The sequence below is a fragment of the Saccostrea cucullata genome, unplaced genomic scaffold (assembly GCF_032062105.1).
Source record: "Saccostrea cucullata isolate Sc308-1 unplaced genomic scaffold, CSIRO_AGI_Scuc_v1 ctg796, whole genome shotgun sequence".
In the NCBI taxonomy this organism is placed as follows: Eukaryota; Metazoa; Mollusca; class Bivalvia; order Ostreida; family Ostreidae; genus Saccostrea; species Saccostrea cuccullata.
This window is the reverse complement of record NW_026927405.1, coordinates 157,501-176,748: the sequence shown is the minus strand read 5'-3', so window position 1 is coordinate 176,748 and position 19,248 is coordinate 157,501. Positions and strand designations below refer to the sequence as shown.

Here is a 19,248-nt window from a genome sequence, read left to right as displayed (position 1 = left end):
TCCACAGGGCCAGCAAAGATGAAACTCATGTGGAAGCACCCTCTTGTAGTGTAGATTCAGTTTGTTCAAATCATTATCCCCGGGGGTAGGGTGGGGAATCAAAGTTTAACATAGGAGAACATAATAAAAATCTTTATAAAAATCTTCTTAAGAACAGCAATACCATGATTGGTCATAGTTATATGGAAGCATCCTCTGCTAGTGTACAAATCATGACCCCCAGGGGTAGGATGGGGCCACAATGGGGGGATCAAACTTTAACACAGGAATACATAGGTAAAATCTTTAGAAATTTTCTTCTCGAGAATAGCATAGCCATGATTGGTCAGTTATATTAATGCATCCACTTGTACATGTAGTGTAGATTCAAGTTTGTTCAAATCATGACCCCTGGGGCAAGGGTGGGGCCATAATGGGTGATCAAAGTTTTAAGAAGAATTACATAGAAAAAAATCTTTAAAATTCTTTTCTCGAGAACAGCAGAGAAGTAATTGTTCATTTATATGGAAGCATCCTCGGGTAATGTAGATTTCAGGTTTGTTCATATCATAACCCCTGGGGGTAGAGTGGGGCCACAGTGGGTGATCAAGGTTTTAGGCAGGAATACCTGGAGAATCGTTAAAATTCTTTACAAGAACAACAAAGCCACGATTGATCACCAATATAAAATCAATAAAGGTAATATATATCCATGAGATAGAGGGGCCATTAAAGTGGATCATAGTTATATATACAAAGGAATATTAAGCTAGGCTATATAGCAGTAAAAATTTTCTTATGAACAGCAAAGCCATTATGTATCATATTAATTTAAAAACATCTGTAGGAAGTATAGATTTAAGTTTGTTCAAATACCCCTCCCCTGAACCCACTTTTATATTTAAATTTTTTAATGCTGATCTGATTTTTGTTTTTTAAAACCAAGTCAGTTGCTCAGGTGAGCATTATGGCCACTGATCCTCTTGTTAATGATTTGATTTTAAAGGTATGCATAAGTTATAATTTTTTTTTTTTTTGTAATTTCATGTACCTATAAATCTTTCTTTGAAATGTTTTTAGCTCACCTGAGCCAAAGGCTCAAGTGAGCTTTTCTGATCAAAATTTGTCTGTTGTCTGTCGTTGTCGTTGTCGTCGTAGTCGTCGTTGTTGTCGTTGTTGTAAACTTTTCACATTTTCATCTTCTTCTCAAGAACCACTGGGCCAATTTCAACCAAACTTGCTACAAAGTATCCTTGGGTAAAGGGGATTCAAGTTTGTTCAAATGAAGGGCCACGCCCTTTTCCAAGGGGAGATAATTATGAATTAGAGAAAAATTAATGACATTTTTAACAAATCTTTTTCTCAAGAACCACTGGGCCAGGAAAGATGAAACTCATATGAAATCATCCTCAGGTAGTGTAGATTCAAGTTTGTTCAAATCATGACCCCCAGGGGTAGGGTGGGGCCAAAATGGCCGATCAAAGTTTTACATAGGAATATATAGGAAAAATCTTTAAAAATCTTCTTCTCAAGAACCACTGGGCCAGGAAAGATGAAACTCATGTGGAATCTTCCTAAGGTAGTGTAGATTCAAGATTGTTCAAAGCATGACCCCCTGGGGTAGGGTGGGGCCAAAATGGCCGATCAAAGTTTTACATTGGAATATATAGGAAAAATCTTTTAAAAATCCTCTTCTCAAGAACCACTGGACCAGGAAAGATGAAACTCATGTGGAATCATCCCCAAGTAGTGTAGATTCAAGTTTGTTCAAATCATGACCCCCCGGCAGTAGAGTGGGGCCAAATGGCCGATAAAAGTTTTACATTGGAATATCTAGGGAAACCTTTAAAAATCTTCTTTTCAAGTACTTTAAAGCCATGCTTAGTGATATTTATAGGGAATCATCCTCAGGTAGTGTAGATTCAAGTTTGTTCAAATCATGACCCCCTGGGGGGTTATAATTCAAGACACCCCCCCCCCCTCAGTAAACTTTCAGTTCTGATCTGATGTCATGTGTGCTTTTTCCTAGCCAATTGCTCAGGTGAGCGATGTGGCCCCTGGGCCTCTTGTTTACCATATGTGCAACTTGAAAGATAGCTGAAACTGCCTAATTTGTGCATTTTTACTCAATGATCTTTAGAGTCGGGCTCTATCTCCAGAACTCCTGGGGACACAAATTTCTCAATAGAAAGGGGCACCGTTGTTCATAATAACCATGAACTTAGTTTATCCTCTACAAAATACAGGGTAAAAGAAAATATTTTTTTTTTAAATTTATGCATTTATATCATTGTATGATCATTAGAGCCCCATTCTTACTCCAAAACACCAAACTCTAGTGGGACCATAAATTTCACAATTTTAAAAGAACCACACACTTAGTTTATGAAAATATACAGGGGAAGAGAAGTTACGTATCCCCATAAAGATCATTAGAACCCTGTCCTAATTCCAGAACCCCTGACCCTGAGACCATGAATTAATTCACAATTTTGAAAGAGGCTTATCACAACTATACACATGGCAATCATCTGGTCAATATACTGTACAAGGGAAAGATTTTTTTGAAAATTTATGCATTTTTCACTCTATGATCATTAGAACCTCACCCTTACTTCAGAACCCACTAATTCCGGGGCCACAAAATTCACAATTTTGAAAGAGGCATCATTGCTCATCTTTATCTTGCATCTAGTTATTTTTCTAAATAGGCAGGGGAGGGGGGGGGAGAAAAGGATGTTTAAAGAATTTATGCATTTTCACTTTATATGGATGAACATTGGAGCCCCGCCCTAAATCAAGATGCCCTGACCTTGGGGTCATGAATATCACAATATTGGTTGTGGGCTCAATAGGCCGGCTTTTTGGTATTACAATCCTGATGCTAACAGTTGGACTGTTTGATGTCCAGAGGTACAAAAGAAGATTTTAAACAATAGACTAATTTTAATGGTTTTTAAGGCCCACCCACAGGCTCCAGGGGACACGGCTATTTTCCAAACTTGGTTGAAATTAGATCTTCATTTCAAGAAAAAGAAGAAGCTAAAAATATTCAAAAGTTTAAGACACGTACATGCAAACATGATTAGCGATAGTTCATGCGTACCTGAGTGACTCGTGTGACCTGAAAATGCCGCTGTATCATCAAATTCTATTCTGCCCATAAGAAAGTAGGGCATTTCCTTTTTCAGGTCAACAAACTATGCATTGTTCTAGATACATTGTGCATTATAACTGACCAATTTAAATGTCATTGGACAGCAATTGAAGCTCATTTAAATTACATAGACATCCAAAATTTTGATAGGTTAATTCTTTCAGTTTTATGGATGTGAAGTCTATAGAGTTTTGAAAATAAACATGACACATTATCTGAAATAACACTTGAATTATTTAAATTTTTCTTACTCCTTTCAGATGTATAGTCATCAAATATGGTCCACATGACTTTAACTTATAACCCCATGAAGTACAGGCGTGAGCATTTAAATTTTTTTTTTCAGCTATTATAAATAAGCTGAACTATTTAAATACCAAAACAGGGGCTTTAAATTCATTCATTATCAATGTGAATGATCAGAATGCAGTTCACAAACAGTTTAACTTTCATAAGCTCTTTGACGACCAACCTTGACCAGTTAATGGGGTAAATTAACCCTGGTCACTTTTATCCTCCACAGCAAGCATGGGTCTCAATTAAGTATTTCAGAAGTTCTGGGGATCGATTGTACTTTTGACTTTAAAAAAAGAATGGTGCCACCAAAGGTAAACAAAAGCTAAGGGACCTTGGAGTAGGGGTTGAAAGTTCAAAGTACTAATTTTACTGTTTTTATTTGTTGTAGGCACCATTCTTCAAGCTTTAGCTATTCTATATAAGTTAATTAAGGACCCTCTCTACATCAGTGCAAAATTATTTTTTTTTGGGGGGGGGGATATTGAGAAAAATATATTCTATATAAAGGTGTTAATATTAAGCTTTAATTATGATTTTCACTATATGGTATGTGGCATTTGCCCCCCAGGATAAATAATCAAACACAACACAGTATCAGTTATGGCATGTCAAACGTTGCAATATTTGATAATCTTGTGATGTATATTCAAAATCTTGTGATGTATGTTCGAAATCTTGTGATGTATATTCAAAATCTTGTGATGTATATTCAAAATCTTGTGATGTATGTTCGAAATCTTGTGATGTATATTCAAAATCTTGTGATGTATATTCAAAATCTTGTGATGTATGTTCGAAATCTTGTGATGTATATTCAAAATCTTGTGATGTATGTTCAAAATCTTGTGATGTATATTCAATATCTTGTGATGTATATTCTTAAACTTGTGATGTATATTCTATAATCTTGTGATGTATGTTCGAAATCTTGTGATGTATATTCGAAATCTTGTGATGTATGTTTGATAATCTTGTGATGTATATTCGAAATCTTGTGATGTATGTTCGATATCTTGTGATGTATATTCGAAATCTTGTGATGTATATTCTATAATCTTGTGATGTATGTTCGAAATCTTGTGATGTATATTCGAAATCTTGTGATGTATGTTTGATAATCTTGTGATGTATATTCGAAATCTTGTGATGTATGTTCAAAATCTTGTGATGTATATTCAATATCTTGTGATGTATATTCGAAATCTTGTGATGTATATTCTATAATCTTGTGATGTATGTTCGAAATCTTGTGATGTATATTCGAAATCTTGTGATGTATGTTTGATAATCTTGTGATGTATATTCGAAATCTTGTGATGTATATTCGAAATCTTGTGATGTTTGTTTGATAATCTTGTGATGTGTGTTCTACAATTCAGTGATGCGTGCAATAAAATTGCATGACGCAACAGAAAAGTAAGGACAATTTTCATTGGTTAGAAATAACGAAAGTAGCCGGAGCGGTCGTAATGCACACATTGACACAACTTCGCAAGCATGAAATTGACGAATTCAACCTAAAGTCAAAATTATAGGTAATAGAAAAATTGTTTTGGTATCAAGGAGCACTAAGTCAGTCATAACGTGAAAAGTGGGAATCAAGAACATTAATTTGATTTGTTTGTAGGTAGGTACATCAAAAACAATTTAGTGGCTTATTGCTGGACTAAACAGCTAAAGGATGTTTTATCCTATTTTTACGTCCTCATATTGTAGTGATGTTGATTAATCGGTATGATTTATTCTATATTGGTGCTAGTTAGAATAATCTAACTGTGTCTCGGGACAAACTCTCACCACGCAGGGTTCGAAATTGCATGGCCCATTGCAGCTGCATTGACCGTAGCCCTAGTCCAGGGACGACTTTGCAATAAATAAATAAATAACACGAAAAATTTTTAGGAGAAGGGGAATGTCTGGAAAAGATTAATTGCTATGCATCATTGAATATTGTCATTCACAAATTTGTCCAATTATTTTTATAGTAAATGTATTGAGCCGGGCTCATTTACAGGATAATGAACAAGGACTGTGGTGACAGTTTAAAATCACGTTCAGACGTTTAGAGAATATGTAATACACACAAAAATATCTCAATGGCATGTATAATATATTAAATAGATTTAAAAATAAAATAAAATATAGCTAGAAATTAACAGCGAAAAATATTTATCACGTATTGTGTCGGGGTAATCCGGCTTTATATACAAACAGAAGTAAGTAAACACCGATGCAGCAAGATTAAGGTCAAACGTCTCTGCACTGATGTGTCCTCAGCGGGGAGATTTGCATTAAGTTATTAATGATGTTCCCTGCATTTGTGTTAGCCTGATAGTACAACCTTTATTTATAGAATCAATCTAATTCAAATTAGATGTTAGATCCGCTTGCATACTCGCTACACTAACTTTTAACACCTTTCGCACCCGTTGAATTATACTTTGTAAAATATTAGTCAAAGGAGCCAGGAAAAAATATTAAACAATGTAATATTATGATAAAAATATTCAATTTACTATTTCTTAAGGTGTTGAATGGATTTTGTTTTCTCAACAGCGGCTGGTGCATGTACCATACTTTTACTCGTAAACTCAATTTGGCGGTGAAGAAGCAGCATTTTCTGTTGCTCACCGTCGCAATAGCTGAGCATTGCTCTACGAGCAATGTGCCCGGCTAAAAAACATAATATTTGTAATGATATATCATATTCTAGACTTGACATACAATAAACAATGATAAGAATTATTGTTGCATATCTGCAGTGATTTTCTTTGATCTTTCTGTGGTGATAATTTATCCCATAATATCACATGTGTGATAATACTTTCCAAACATGTTTCAAAGTTTTTACACTCTTTATCATACAGTTTTAAAGAACAGTTTTATGAGTTCATAAGTATATTAAATGGTTAATTTATCAAAACCTGCATTTAAAAATTCAGAAGTCATAAGTTAAACCAAATTGTCCAGGGTATTCTTAGTAAGGTATGTCAAAGGTCATGGTTAAGTGACTTTGTAAGGCTGGTATTTTTTCTTTTGTTTTATGGCAATCAGTGCACATGGTAAATAGCATAAAATTACCCTTAAAGGTCTTATGCAAGGAGATAGCTAATTAAAATGAACAAATGTAGTTTTATGTATGATGTATATAGAGACAATAATATTTCTTTTCTTTTTTTCATTTTCAGGAACTTTACGTAGGTCTACAGTTTTAATTTTGGACTCATGCACTAGGAATATCATATCAGCAGAATTGTGCCACTGAATCAAAGGGAACTCTTTTTTTTTAGGTACGCATGATCAATGTAACTTCCTCGATGGTGTGTTGGCTGTTTGCCCATGTGTATTTCGGGGTATAGGTATGTTTAGTCTCAATTTTCTTTCTTAAAAGCCGCTTAAGGGGTATATTTTTTCTGATCTCAAATTTTGTCTAAGCATTAATCTTTTTTCTCATTCATGAATTATCTGCTGATCAGAGTCTAGTTAATTAATTTATTTAATTAAAGCTATATAGTAACATATAGTGAAATTATTTCCTTGTGTGAGACCTAAAGAAAATCAGGTTACTCATTTTTATGACAATTTCTTTGATTTCAGGAGTAGCCTCCCCTTTTAAAGATCAAAAATGGTGATTTTACAGTGCGGCATGCAGTCTGGTCTTCAATGAAGAGTTTTGACACCTGTAATACCCATATTTCTACCATTCACCTCTGTAACCTTTGTTGAGTTCATCAGACTGGTAAGAAAAACAATATTGTTAATTGAAATAATTTTATCAAGATAAATAAAATAATTAATGAAAAAAAAATTACATGAACACTGACTCCCTCATATAAGAAAATGTCACATTTTACACATTGCAATTATACATCATTTACATATTCACATTTTCCCCATTTACACATGCAGTTGAATAGATTTAGTGCTTAATAATACAACAACAACAATTATTACACGAATCCTAAGACAATTCACAAAATACATGAATGCATTAAACTGTGAAATACAGATTTCGTACATTTAATTAAAATGCACAGCATCAGAACCCCCCCCCCCCCCTTCACAATCTTGCAACTTTCTTTTTAATTCAAAGTCACTAGGCAACACTAAAGATTTCCACTTATTGCTTTTCTGTCCAAGACAGGAAGTTGAGGAACAAAGTTGACAGGACATCCTGAACTGTCTTCGCTACCAGCTTATGAGGGAACCAGCTGCAGTGGACAAAGTATGTTACATCATAGGATAATAGGTAAGTCTCCGGAGTAGTGTTTGTAGCAATTCTCGTACTTGGTCCTGCTTCGAAGATTCAGGACTATTGATATTTATCTCTGCTTGGTTTGGTTCTTCCCAGAAACATGTTACTGGTGGTGGTCCCTATATTCTTCTGGCTTTTGTGGTGAGGAATGTTTCATTTCTAGCTCTTTTCTGATCACATTTTGTCTATCTAGCTGTTTGTCTGTCTGTCTGTCCATCTGTCTGTCTGTAAACTTTTCATATTTTCGACTTCTTCTCTAGAACCCATGGGCCAATTTCAACCAAACTTGCCACAAAGCATCCTTGAGTGAAGGGGATTCAAGTTTGTTCAAATAAAGGGCCACACCCTCATTCAAGGGGAGATAATTGGGAATGAATGTAAATTTGATGGTATGTTTTAAAAATCTTGTTCTCAAGAACCACTGTGCCAGGAAAAATGAAACTTATGGAGAAACATCCTCAGGTAGTGTAGATTTAAATTTGTTCAAATCATGACCACCGGGGGGAGGGCGGAGCCACAATGGCTGACGAAAGTTTAACAAAAATATTTATAGGAAAATTCTTTAAAAATCTTCTTCTCAAGAATGACAAAGCCATAATTGATCCTATTTATATGGAAGCATCCTCAGGTAGTGTCGATTCAAGTTTGTTCAAATCATAACCCCCGGGGTAGGGCGGGGCCACAAAGGAAGATCAAAGTTTTAAATAGAAATATAAAGGAAAAATCTTTAAAAATCTTCTTCTCAAGAACAGCAAAACCCTGATTGATCATATTTATATGGAAGCATCCTTAGGTAGTGTAGATTCAAGTTTGTTCAAATCATGTCCTCGGGGGTAGGACAGGGCTACAAAGGATGATCAAATTTTATATAGAAATATATAGGAAAATTCTTTAAAAATAACCTTCTCAAGAAAAGCAAAGCCATGATTGGTCAAGGGACTACTTTTGGATTTAAACTTTTCAATAAAAAACCAATTTTTACTTTTTCCTAGCCACAGTGCTCAGGTGAGCGATGTGGCCCATGGGCCTCTTGTTTTTTTTTTTTTTTAAAAAAATGATCAATCATTAAATATAAATAAATCAGTTGTTAAAAAATTTGCTTCATATTTGAAGTGCCTTAAACCGACCCTCTGATGAAAGTGACTAGTGTTTTTTGCACCTTGGAAGGTTTATTGGTAAAATATAAGAAGGAAGTTATGATTTTGGTGTTACTATTGTTGTTATTCAAGTTTGATTTGATTTTTATATTACGAGTATTATGAAACTGTTATTTTGTTACTGACCGATGGTTAATTTTAATTGTGAACAAATGTACAAAGATGAGGAGTATAATATAGTTGGCTATGTATAATGCCCAATTTTTGAACATACTATGTAATAAATATTAATAACAACCTTTGAATAATTGGAAAGACAATATTATAAATATGATAGCATTTTTGTACATGAGCATACATTTTTGAAAGGAAAAATAAATTATTCAATTGCATTAAAAAAAATATTTTGTTTCATATTCTTGCGAATTATCAGATCATTCTTCAATTATTTAAATACTCTGTCATTATGAAACCTTGTTAATAATTAAGTAAATATTAATTGTACATTTGCACCAATTTTTACATGGCATTTTCACACTAAGAATGCCACGTGCAAAATTATATACAGGAACAATTCTGAACAAATATATGCAAGTGAGTTGTAAATTTGATATGTAATGCATACATTACAAAAACCCATGACAGTGTTCACTAAAATGAAATGTATGGACTCTTATATAAATACTTGGTATATGTGATATGGATATTATGGATGATATTTTTGAGAATGACACAAGTAATGAAATTTTTCAGCATTGAATTGGATTCTTGAACCAGAGCCATGTGAACCTGGTCCACCTGTACCTCTCATTGAAGACCTGTTAACATCACCAGAGTATGTTCATTCTGATACCCCTATGGTATGGTTACAGCATGCATTATCCCTGAATCCATTAAAAGAGCTGCATTGGCAATGAAACAACCCAATGTGGTCGATTGTAAGGAAATATAGCATATCAGCTTCCAACTTTGGTGCAGTTCTCAGTTCTAAGCAAAGGCGGTAAGACGTGTGATTAAATTTTTGCGAAATAGACTTTTAAAATTACAGTCAAACTTTGTTATCTCAAACCCATTATCTCATATTTCATGGATATGTCAAAGTAATTTTGAAGTCCAAACCATTTATAAAAGACTGGGACATTTTATTCTTGATAACTCTTTATGTATTATTCTTGAATCCACGGATATTTCCAATATTTTTCTTGGTCTCATTGAGTTTGAGATAATGAGGTTCGACTGTAATGACTAGATATTTGTACATAAAGATGCAGGAAATATAAGATTAATAACCAAAAATCATATTTTCTTCTCCAGATTGACATTGTCACTGAAGAAACAGCTGATGTCGGCTTACAATCTGGAGTCCATCAAGGCTGTTGCATGGGGTATCACTCATGAAGATGATGCTTTGAGAAAGTATGAAAAGGACTTTGATGCAGCTGTAGAGCAGTCAGGTATACAGCACAAAATAACATTCATTCAACCTCTGACATGTTAACATTCAATGTGTCAAAACAAATAACAGGACTTATCCTGGTAAAAAAACAGAAATCAATTACTGAAGTCTAATTGTAAAAAAAAAACTAGAAATATGTCCATAGGACATGAATGCCCCGCCGAGGATATATTAGTAAAGCAACATGAAATTTGTACATGTATAAAATTTGATCAGTTCGGTTCAGGCAGGGCTTATAGTTAGTTGGGAATAAAAATGTAGGTCCAGCATCCAAAGCAAGTCTGGTAGTGTCCATCCCTAGATGCATCATCCATGCAAGTTTGGTTCAGGTAGGGTTTATAGTTACTTGGGAATGAAAATATAGGTCAGATCCAGCATCCGAAGCAAGTCTGGTAGTGTCCATCCCTAGCTGCATCATCCATGCAAGTTTGGTTTAGGTAGGGCTTATAGTTACTTGGGAATGAAAATGTGAGTCAGATCCAGCATCCGCAGCAAGTCTGGTAGTGTCCATCCCTAGATGCATCATCCATGCAAGTTTGGTCTAAGTAGGGCTGATAGTTCCTTAGGAATAAATCTGCTCCAAAAACATCAACCTGGTCACTCATCTGGAAAATGTAGGTCAGATCCAGCATCCGAAGCAAGTCTGGTAGTGTCCATCCTTAGATGCATCATCCAAGCAAGTTTGGTCTAAGTAGGGCTTATAGTTTCTTAAGAACGGACCTGCTCCAAAAACTTTAATTTGGTCACTCATCTGGAAAATTTAGGTCAGATCCAGCATCCGAAGCAAGTCCGATAGTGTTCATCTCTAGATGCATCATCTATGCAAGTTTGTATCAACATGTAAAGTTTGATAACACCATCTTGAATGGTATGTTTAAAACAGAGCTAAACACTATTTAAGAAAAGTCAGGTCAAGGTCAAAGGAAAGGTCAAGGTCAAAAAATGTTGATGCAGTTGCATAGCTCTCATCAATATCTATCAGCATATGAAGTTTGATGAAAATATCTTGGATAGTTTCTTTGAAACTTAGCTTTGAACAGAGCTAAACACAAAGTGGGACGGAAGGACGGAAGACGGACATGACAAACACTATATGCCCCGGCCATATTCATGGCGGGGCATAAATATTCAGTTACCAACATATTCCAGAAAAGGAGTTTTCCACTTAAGTATAGTAGCTTGGTCCCTTTTTTCGCCCGTATTTTACAGAAAATACTTGAGGATATGGTATTATTTTTATTTTCATGGTGTATAACAAAGTATTTCTGATTAAAAATTTTTTACAATCATTATTAATGACTTTGAGTATCAAGAAATAAAAGCCAATTTTCAACACCTATCGCACATACAAATTCCGGAACATTTTCTTTCGATAAGAGTACGGTTTCTCTATTACATACACGTGGGCGGAGACATTTAAATCTGGTACTATAAGAAGGGTTAGCTAGCGGTAGCATGAGATAAGAAATAATTAACAATGACCGGGTTAGAATATCATTCAATGAGCTTGAATTTTACTTGCACTATTCGTTTTCTTCTTAATTTGGCGTTGGCGAGGGGCCTTCTTTTTGCATGTTCTTTGGGGTATTTTTGGCCTGAAAATCCCTTAATCACTTTTTTTTTATCTTGAATCTATAAATGCATCTATCAAATATATTAATCACCATTAATTTTCTTCCATATGACAGTTTAAAAAGTAAAAGCGATCGAATAATAAATTACACAGTACACGGTAAATACACACAGAAATACACTTCTTTGTAAAGGGGGGGGGCTGAGAAAAAAAAGCAATAATCCTGAACAGAAGTTTGTTAAAGCAAAAAAAAAGGGGGTAAGCTCTTACAAACTTGAAAAAAAAAATCGATTATGTAGGAGTAGGAATCAAACTATTACCCATTTTAATTTGAAAAATAAAACAATTTCAATGTATGTTTATTCATATCGCACCAGCCTTAATGCTTAAGAAAGTTTTTTTTTTGGGGGGGTGGGGGGGGGGGGGGGGGGTGAAGAACTCAAGATTTATCTCTGAAAAGAAGGGGTCTTCCCTCCGACTGATACTACATGCCTAGTATGTATATTTTTATTTCTTAATTTTGCTCTAAATTCCACAATGAATATTCCGATTCACTTGATATGTTTAACATATACACAGCGTGTACAAATCGCGTAATATACATGTGTTTAATCTTTTCAAAAACGGTTGTTGAAAAATAGAAACATAATCATTATGCTTCATAAGGATTCTTAATAATAGATATCACAATATCGGTAAATGAAATTCGAACTCAATATTCATCTACTTAGTTGCATTAATACATTTGAAGTTTTTCTGAGTTTATATGCACCCCAAAACGTGACAACAAAAGAGTAAGGTTGCTTTGAATAGTCTTTTTCGCAAGAAATTGATTAAATGTGTATTTATACTCGTATATTATTGTGTTGTTGGAATGCCCAGGAAAACCACCTTCAATTACTTGACATTTTTTAACGCAATGAAATTGTGATATGTTGTAGATAATTGTCTTATCTTCCTAAAAATATGAAAATAATTTATACTGCACATTTTCTGGTCACGTGATAAATTAAAGTTTAAGTATACCCAGGAAAACTGCAATTATAAATAAATACATGTATGAGAATAAAAATATGTCCATGAAAATCATCATTTGAAATTTAACATGAGTGATATTCTTCGATGTCTATAAATACTTGTTTTGAATTTTAATAAATAAAAACTGGTGACTGCACTTCTCAAATACGAGCTACATGTGTCGCTTCCTAGAGAAAACACACTTTCCGGAGGTATATATTCACCTGTGGCGGAATGGAATCACGTGACATATTATCTATTCTTAGCAGGTCAACAAGGGGTTAATCTTATGTAAATGTACTCACCAAACAGATTCAAAATCATGATACTTTTAAGTAAAACACATAGAGCGCAACGTTGTTCAACAAAGATATTTTCACACAATCTGTATAAATATGATATACATATTATATTTCAATCTCGACTTTGAACAAATCTGCGCTCGATGTTTACGAAAGCCGAGAAGTAGGTACCTGTCACAAATTCGGTATTTTAACTGAACGCCAATGCCGACGGTATTAAGAAAACTTCCCCTGTTTCTTTTGTTATTCATGAAAATCAAAGGACCCCACCTTCAAAACACTGCTTCGCGTGTTGTCTAGTTCAATTATTTGACATTTTTTAACGTTGACGCAAATACTACAGACATGAGAGAATAATATAATTTACTTTTTAAGTTTTTTAATGAAAGTTTAAAATTTGACGAGTAACCGGGGACCACAGATAATGCCTTATTGAGACTTCTTCTTTGCTTTTTGAAGTAGAAGGATTATAAAAGCTCTACTTAGACTTTGTTTGCATTACAAAATCAATTGTATTATGGTTTGTTTGCATTCAGTAGTATTATAATTTTTTCTGGAAAGGATATGGTTGCATGAATCCGGAGTGTTGGGAGCTTCACCTGATGGCTTAGTTGTTCGACCACCAACATGCAGTGTATTTTATCAAACTCCAGAAGCCAAAGACGCCATTCCTGATATTGTACAGGTGAAGTGTCCATATACAGCATCGTCTTCAACAGTAGCAGATGGGGCACAAAATTTGAAGGATTTTTCATAGGTAAATAACATTAATAAAGTGCCGCGCCACAGCATGATACGCCCGTCAAAAATTACAATTTTCTTCAACAGCTACCTGGTAAGCTTGCAATCACATCAACCCTGATTCTAAACTTCCATGATTATTCCATTCCTAAAAATATTTATCCATCCCCTGTGATGTAGGCATTAGTTATAATAAATATTACATCACTGATAGATTTCTATGCTGGTTGTGTTAGACCTTGTCAAATGCCCATCATATTAAACAATATCAAATTAGTCTTAACAAATTAATCTATACCAAATTAATTTTGAAAAGAAAAGACTGGCCATCAAATGACATATGCTATAAACTAACCAACAGTTCTGTCTAATTCCCAAAGGTCATCATACAGCTTGATCAGAGTGATTAAGACAGCTTGCCTGAACTCATTAATTAATCTTTAACTGGATGCTTGTCTACTCATTAATACCAATAGATGAATGGGTCTGCACTATCTACCATAACTTTTTTAAAAACATATGAAATACTCAAAGATTTTTTTTGGTTGACATTTAATGTCCGATAGGTTTTAATATAAAATTCATATGGACATGCTGATTCCACCCCAATCCCATAAAATTAGTTTTTATAAATTAACAATTTTATATAATATAAGATTAGTCTACTATGCAATATTAAATTAGTTTTCATTGCTTTTCATTAAATTCATTTTAAAACTTAGGCTAGCCAGCAAGAGCTATTTTAAATCCAACAGGCTTGCACATTTGCCCAATACTCAAGGGATATAGATAACACCATGCTCTAGCTATTAGCGAACTCCTCACAATCAAAACTCATTAATTTCTCTCTAATTTGACATGCAATTTTCTGTTATCAAAATTCTTCTTGAGTCTTGACCAGTGCTTGATAATTACACTCATGGGAGAGGTAGGATTTCTTTAACATACATAATATTTGCTGTCAAGTATATGCTTTAAAAAAATAAGTATTTTCTTGATTTAACACTTTTTTAATAAGGGCAGTGCAATACTCTTACATTATTTGGGGATGTGTAAATGAATAGTAAAAAGACACATTTTTTTTAAAAATTTCATTTAAATCAAAGGTCACAGTGACCTTGAAATAGGTCGCGACACACCTTCTACCTAAGATGCATAAACTGGCCAAGTTTGATGATTGTAAGTCTTATAGTTTTCTAGTTATGGGCCGGAAAGGATTTTTCCATATTTAGCTATAACTTCTTAATTAAAGGTCAGAGCGACCTACTTTTTGTGCGCGACACACCTTCTACCCAAGATGCATCAGATGACAAAGTTTGATAATCCTAGGCCTAATAGTATTAAAGTTATGAGCCGGAAACGAAAAGCTAACAGACAGACAGACGGACAGACGGACGGACACGAAGCCTATAACATAATACGTCCCGTCTTAAGACGGGCGTATAAAAATCTGTATTGTCCAGTACTTTGAAATTAAAAATCTTGGTGAGTAAATGATTTCAAAACATGTATTAATTTACAAGTGCAGCTGTTCAATATGGTATGAAGATATTGAAAAAGGAGGGGATATGTACTGGTATAACACAACTTAAGTGTTTTTTGATTTTTTTTTTAGATCTTAAACAAGATACCCTGTGCCTGAAAACCAGTCACCCATACTATCATCAAATTCAAGGCCAGCTACACATATGTAACAAAACATTCTGCGACTTAATTGTGTGGACAAGAGTAGACTGCATTGTGATTAGAATAGTAAAAGACATTGAATGGACAGCAAATGTTCCAAAGCTGATAGATTTCTACATTAACATTTTCATTCCAGCACTGATGGAAAACTGAGTTCTGGTTTGAACTTCTTGACACTTAGTTTTGTACCTCTAGAATTTTCTAACAATGGAAAATGGGTAATCGTGTTAAATTTGTTGAATGTTCCCAAGTCTCATAAATGTATGATATGATATGTCACAATCCAATGAATCCATCATAAAACTTCTGGCTTATAAGACTATTTTAAATAGCAATGATGATTAATAAAATCTATGTACTACATAAAAAAAGAATATCAAAATTTAGAATCATTTTATTAATGAATTGAAGATGTTATTCTCAAAGTGAAAATGTAACATTTTTGTCTTTCTTAATAGATAAATTGTTGAAAACATGAATTTGTTGAGTTGTGCTTTAAAGGTAAATATACTTTAAACTAGAAATTTAAAATTATAAGTAAACCCTCTTCCAAATTATATTGTCAAATGAAGAATCGAATTGCCAACCATTCTTGTAATAAATCCATGCTAAACAAAAGGGATTTTCATTTTCTGAAGTACATGTATTACAACATACTACAAAGTTAACAAATATAACCATTGACATTGATAACAAATCAAAATTTGCTTATCCCTTGCACTTTGGTATGAATATCTTCACTGTTTAGTGTATACTGTCACACGCCAATGCAAATTTATAATAAGTACATGTATCTTTAAGTAATTTCTTTCAAAAGTGGAGCTTGCAAGTTTACAAGACAAGAACAGAGTTGAAATATTTTTGTTGAGATTGGTCTGTAAGTAGATGGTATGTGACGGAGAATCTCGTAATTCTTTATCCTCTCGTTGGCTCTTTCCACATGAATAAGTGCTTTAGCAATCTTGTAACACAGTGCTGCTTCTTGTATGGTAAACTGGCCTCGTGTCGATAAAAGAGCTTTTATAATTAAGCAGACACCCTGGGGCAACTGGTCATGAATGGTGAAACCTTTGACCACCAAAATAAGGTCTCCAGCTTTGAACTTTCGTAAAACTTGGCTGTGACGTACAATAGCTACATCAGAAGTAGAACCTGGGTACAGCATGGAGCAAAATGTAAGTGCACCATTTGGAGGCACGCAAGTTACTGCTTTAAAAGTATGGCAACTTTTGTACATACTGTAGGCCATGGCCTGATTATCCATATGTGTTGGGATGTCCTGGGTTGTTTCATTTGCATCCATGGATGATTTTGGCAGAGACCCTGAAAAAAAGTTGGAAAAAAATTAATTTGATTATTTGTAATTGTGTAAAAAAAATTGTGTTACTCTAGCAGAGGAAAAATCCTCAAAAGATTTTGGCAGAGACCCTGAAAAAAAGTTGGAAAAAAATTAATTTGATTATTTGTAATTGTGTAAAAAAAATTGTGTTACAGTCAATCTTTCAAGAATACAATAAATTTAACTGCATTAAATTTTTGCAAGTCATTATGATAAATTTTAAAACAAACCTTTGCATTTAAGCCGACTTGGAAAACATTCTACGCTACATTCTACACTACGCCATCAGACAGCATCTTGTATAGGGAAAAGACCACTAATTATTTTCCCATAGAACTCCATACAAACCTTAGGCCCTCTCAGTACTTTACTATGACAATTTCAGATAAATCTTTAGCATCATTTCAAACTTTGTTCTAAGCCCTAACAAAAAATACTGAAAAAAATATATGGTCCCATGGCGTTTATAAGTCAAAATTGCAGTTATTTTCAACTTATAGAGATTCGCAGTAAATAACACGCGGCATAAAAAATTAACCCCCACTCCTAAAATCTTCCCTGGCATTTCTATAGTTTCTGTAATATTCCCTCATCCCATCATTTATTTCAAAGGTCATTAATTTTACTTTAAAATGAAAACAATTAAATACCTGATTTCAGCCAATGGCGTAACGCCTACCCATTCAGTATTCGGTTTAATGTTCCATAACAAACAAAGCCATGTGTGCATCCGGGGATTTGGTGCTCTCATTCCTGTACTTACATGTACATACTTACCTGTCCCAGAATTAGTCAATTGTGGTAATTTCAAAGACTATACACCTACCTGTGAACATGTATGAAATTAGAGTCCTGTGACTTCAGTGTATTGGATACTGTGACCATCTCAAATGATGACACCTTACTGCTACCAGCACAATTCAAAGGAGTGAATGACGTCTGGGCCGGTGATGATATTTGGATATATTGGTGACTGTAATAAATAAAATATTTGTACAATGAATTGTTTTTGTGCTTTGATGTTAATAAAGTGATATTAAGTCAAAATTGAGTCAATAATTTCATAAGGGTGGATTCTACCCAGAATTAGGTAAAAAGCTCCAAAATTGGATAAATCATAGTTAATTAAGCAATATTCAAAGGTTTTAAAAAGACTGATATAGAATTTTTTTATGCTTATGCAAAGTATATTTTTTAAGACTCTGATATACTAATTGATTCTTATCTAATCCCTCCTATTGCTTAAGTATGTACAAAAAAGTTTCCCCACCCCCCAGTGAAAAACACTTAAAGAAATAGCAGGTGCCCCCTTTTATTTTTGTTTACAATTAATTTAGACAAGTTTAAATCAATCCTTTTGATAACAAATCAAAGTTCAATGTCTGTAGTCTTATTACAATCAGAAGCTACTTTTTGAATTTTATTCTAAGAAAAGGAAAATTTAAATAATTTTTTTTAAAAATTAAAGAAAAGCTAAAACTGAACCCAAAATGTACTTTACAATAAGAGGCTGGAAAGTTAATAAATAAAATTTTTACCTGCAATGTACAGAAAACTGTCCGACAAAATACATCGGGTGGGTAGGGAGTCTCCATTTTCTTCTTAATATATAGAGAAAATGCCCCTGCTGATCAGAGACCTAAACTCCCAAATAATAACAAAATATGTTAACATAACAGTCAATCTAAGATGTTCATCCCTCAATGGCAACAAGTTTTTATTACAGTAACTGAAATTTTTAGGAAATAGGAAATCACAATTGGAATTCCTTTAAATGTACCTTCTCTTCGTTGTATTTAATATCGTGGATTGATATTGGCTTCCTTTTACTAGACTCTATTTTTAGGGCAAGCAATTCCTTTTCCAGTTGTATTTCTGTTGAGAGGCGCTGCATTTCTTGAGTACAGTTAAATGTGCAGGATGCTGAGTAGTTGTGCTCTGATATCAACTGAAAATATATTGTAAATCATGTACAGTTAAAAGAACTTTATATATTATTAAAAATTATTGAAAATGTTTCAGTGTTGGTCATTTGTCATCATTTGTTTTAAATGAGCTTTACTTTTTCTTGATATTGACATTTTGGTGCTTGTGGAATCTGCAACTGGTCCATCTGTGAAGATGACAGGGACTCCTCACTTTTGAGTTTTTTCCTCCTTTGTAAAATAATTAAACTTGAATTATTTTTTATTCAGTTGTAAGCTACTCTGTTTATACAATTACATGTACCCTTTTAAAGATTTTTAGTAAAATATTCTCAATTAAACTCCACCCACCCACCATCCAAAATATGATGTCGGTCATATTTTGAAAAATAATTTCACCTTTTTGTACATTCAGGATCAGAGA

At 33.8% G+C, this 19,248-nt stretch overlaps 1 protein-coding gene and 1 long non-coding RNA gene across 10 annotated transcripts in view; one reads left to right on the top strand and one right to left on the bottom strand.

Moving 5' to 3' along the window:
• The first annotated feature begins 4,391 nt into the window (after positions 1–4,391).
• LOC134274408 (uncharacterized) lies at positions 4,392–16,039 on the top strand. 6 transcript variants are annotated; one of them, XR_009993606.1, is made up of 9 exons: positions 4,463–4,968; positions 6,622–6,630; positions 6,724–6,792; positions 7,031–7,172; positions 7,578–7,682; positions 9,539–9,785; positions 10,100–10,239; positions 13,695–13,890; positions 15,490–16,039. It is a non-coding gene; the product is annotated as an uncharacterized LOC134274408 (long non-coding RNA). The 6 variants fall into 6 exon arrangements; XR_009993603.1 differs by having other exon boundaries at positions 4,392–4,968; positions 6,622–6,792; positions 7,527–7,682; XR_009993602.1 differs by having other exon boundaries at positions 4,406–4,968; positions 6,622–6,792; positions 7,574–7,682.
• LOC134274407 (uncharacterized) overlaps positions 15,939–19,248 on the bottom strand; it is a 4,893-nt gene continuing 1,583 nt past the window's right edge. For 2 of the 4 annotated variants that reach the window (XM_062756699.1, XM_062756700.1), the window contains exons 2-8: positions 19,224–19,248; positions 18,962–19,055; positions 18,680–18,847; positions 18,438–18,538; positions 17,726–17,872; positions 16,947–16,988; positions 15,939–16,868 (exon numbers count right to left, since the gene is read on the bottom strand). The exon at positions 19,224–19,248 is cut by the window's right edge and continues 119 nt beyond it. In XM_062756699.1, coding sequence (XP_062612683.1) covers positions 16,967–16,988; positions 17,726–17,872; positions 18,438–18,538; positions 18,680–18,847; positions 18,962–19,055; positions 19,224–19,248 — 557 coding nt within the window. In that variant the 3' untranslated portion in view covers positions 15,939–16,868; positions 16,947–16,966. Of the gene's footprint in view, positions 16,869–16,946; positions 16,989–17,047; positions 17,196–17,725; positions 17,873–18,437; positions 18,539–18,679; positions 18,848–18,961; positions 19,056–19,223 lie in introns of those variants that run through there. The other 2 variants (XR_009993600.1, XM_062756701.1) reach the window with 2 other exon arrangements.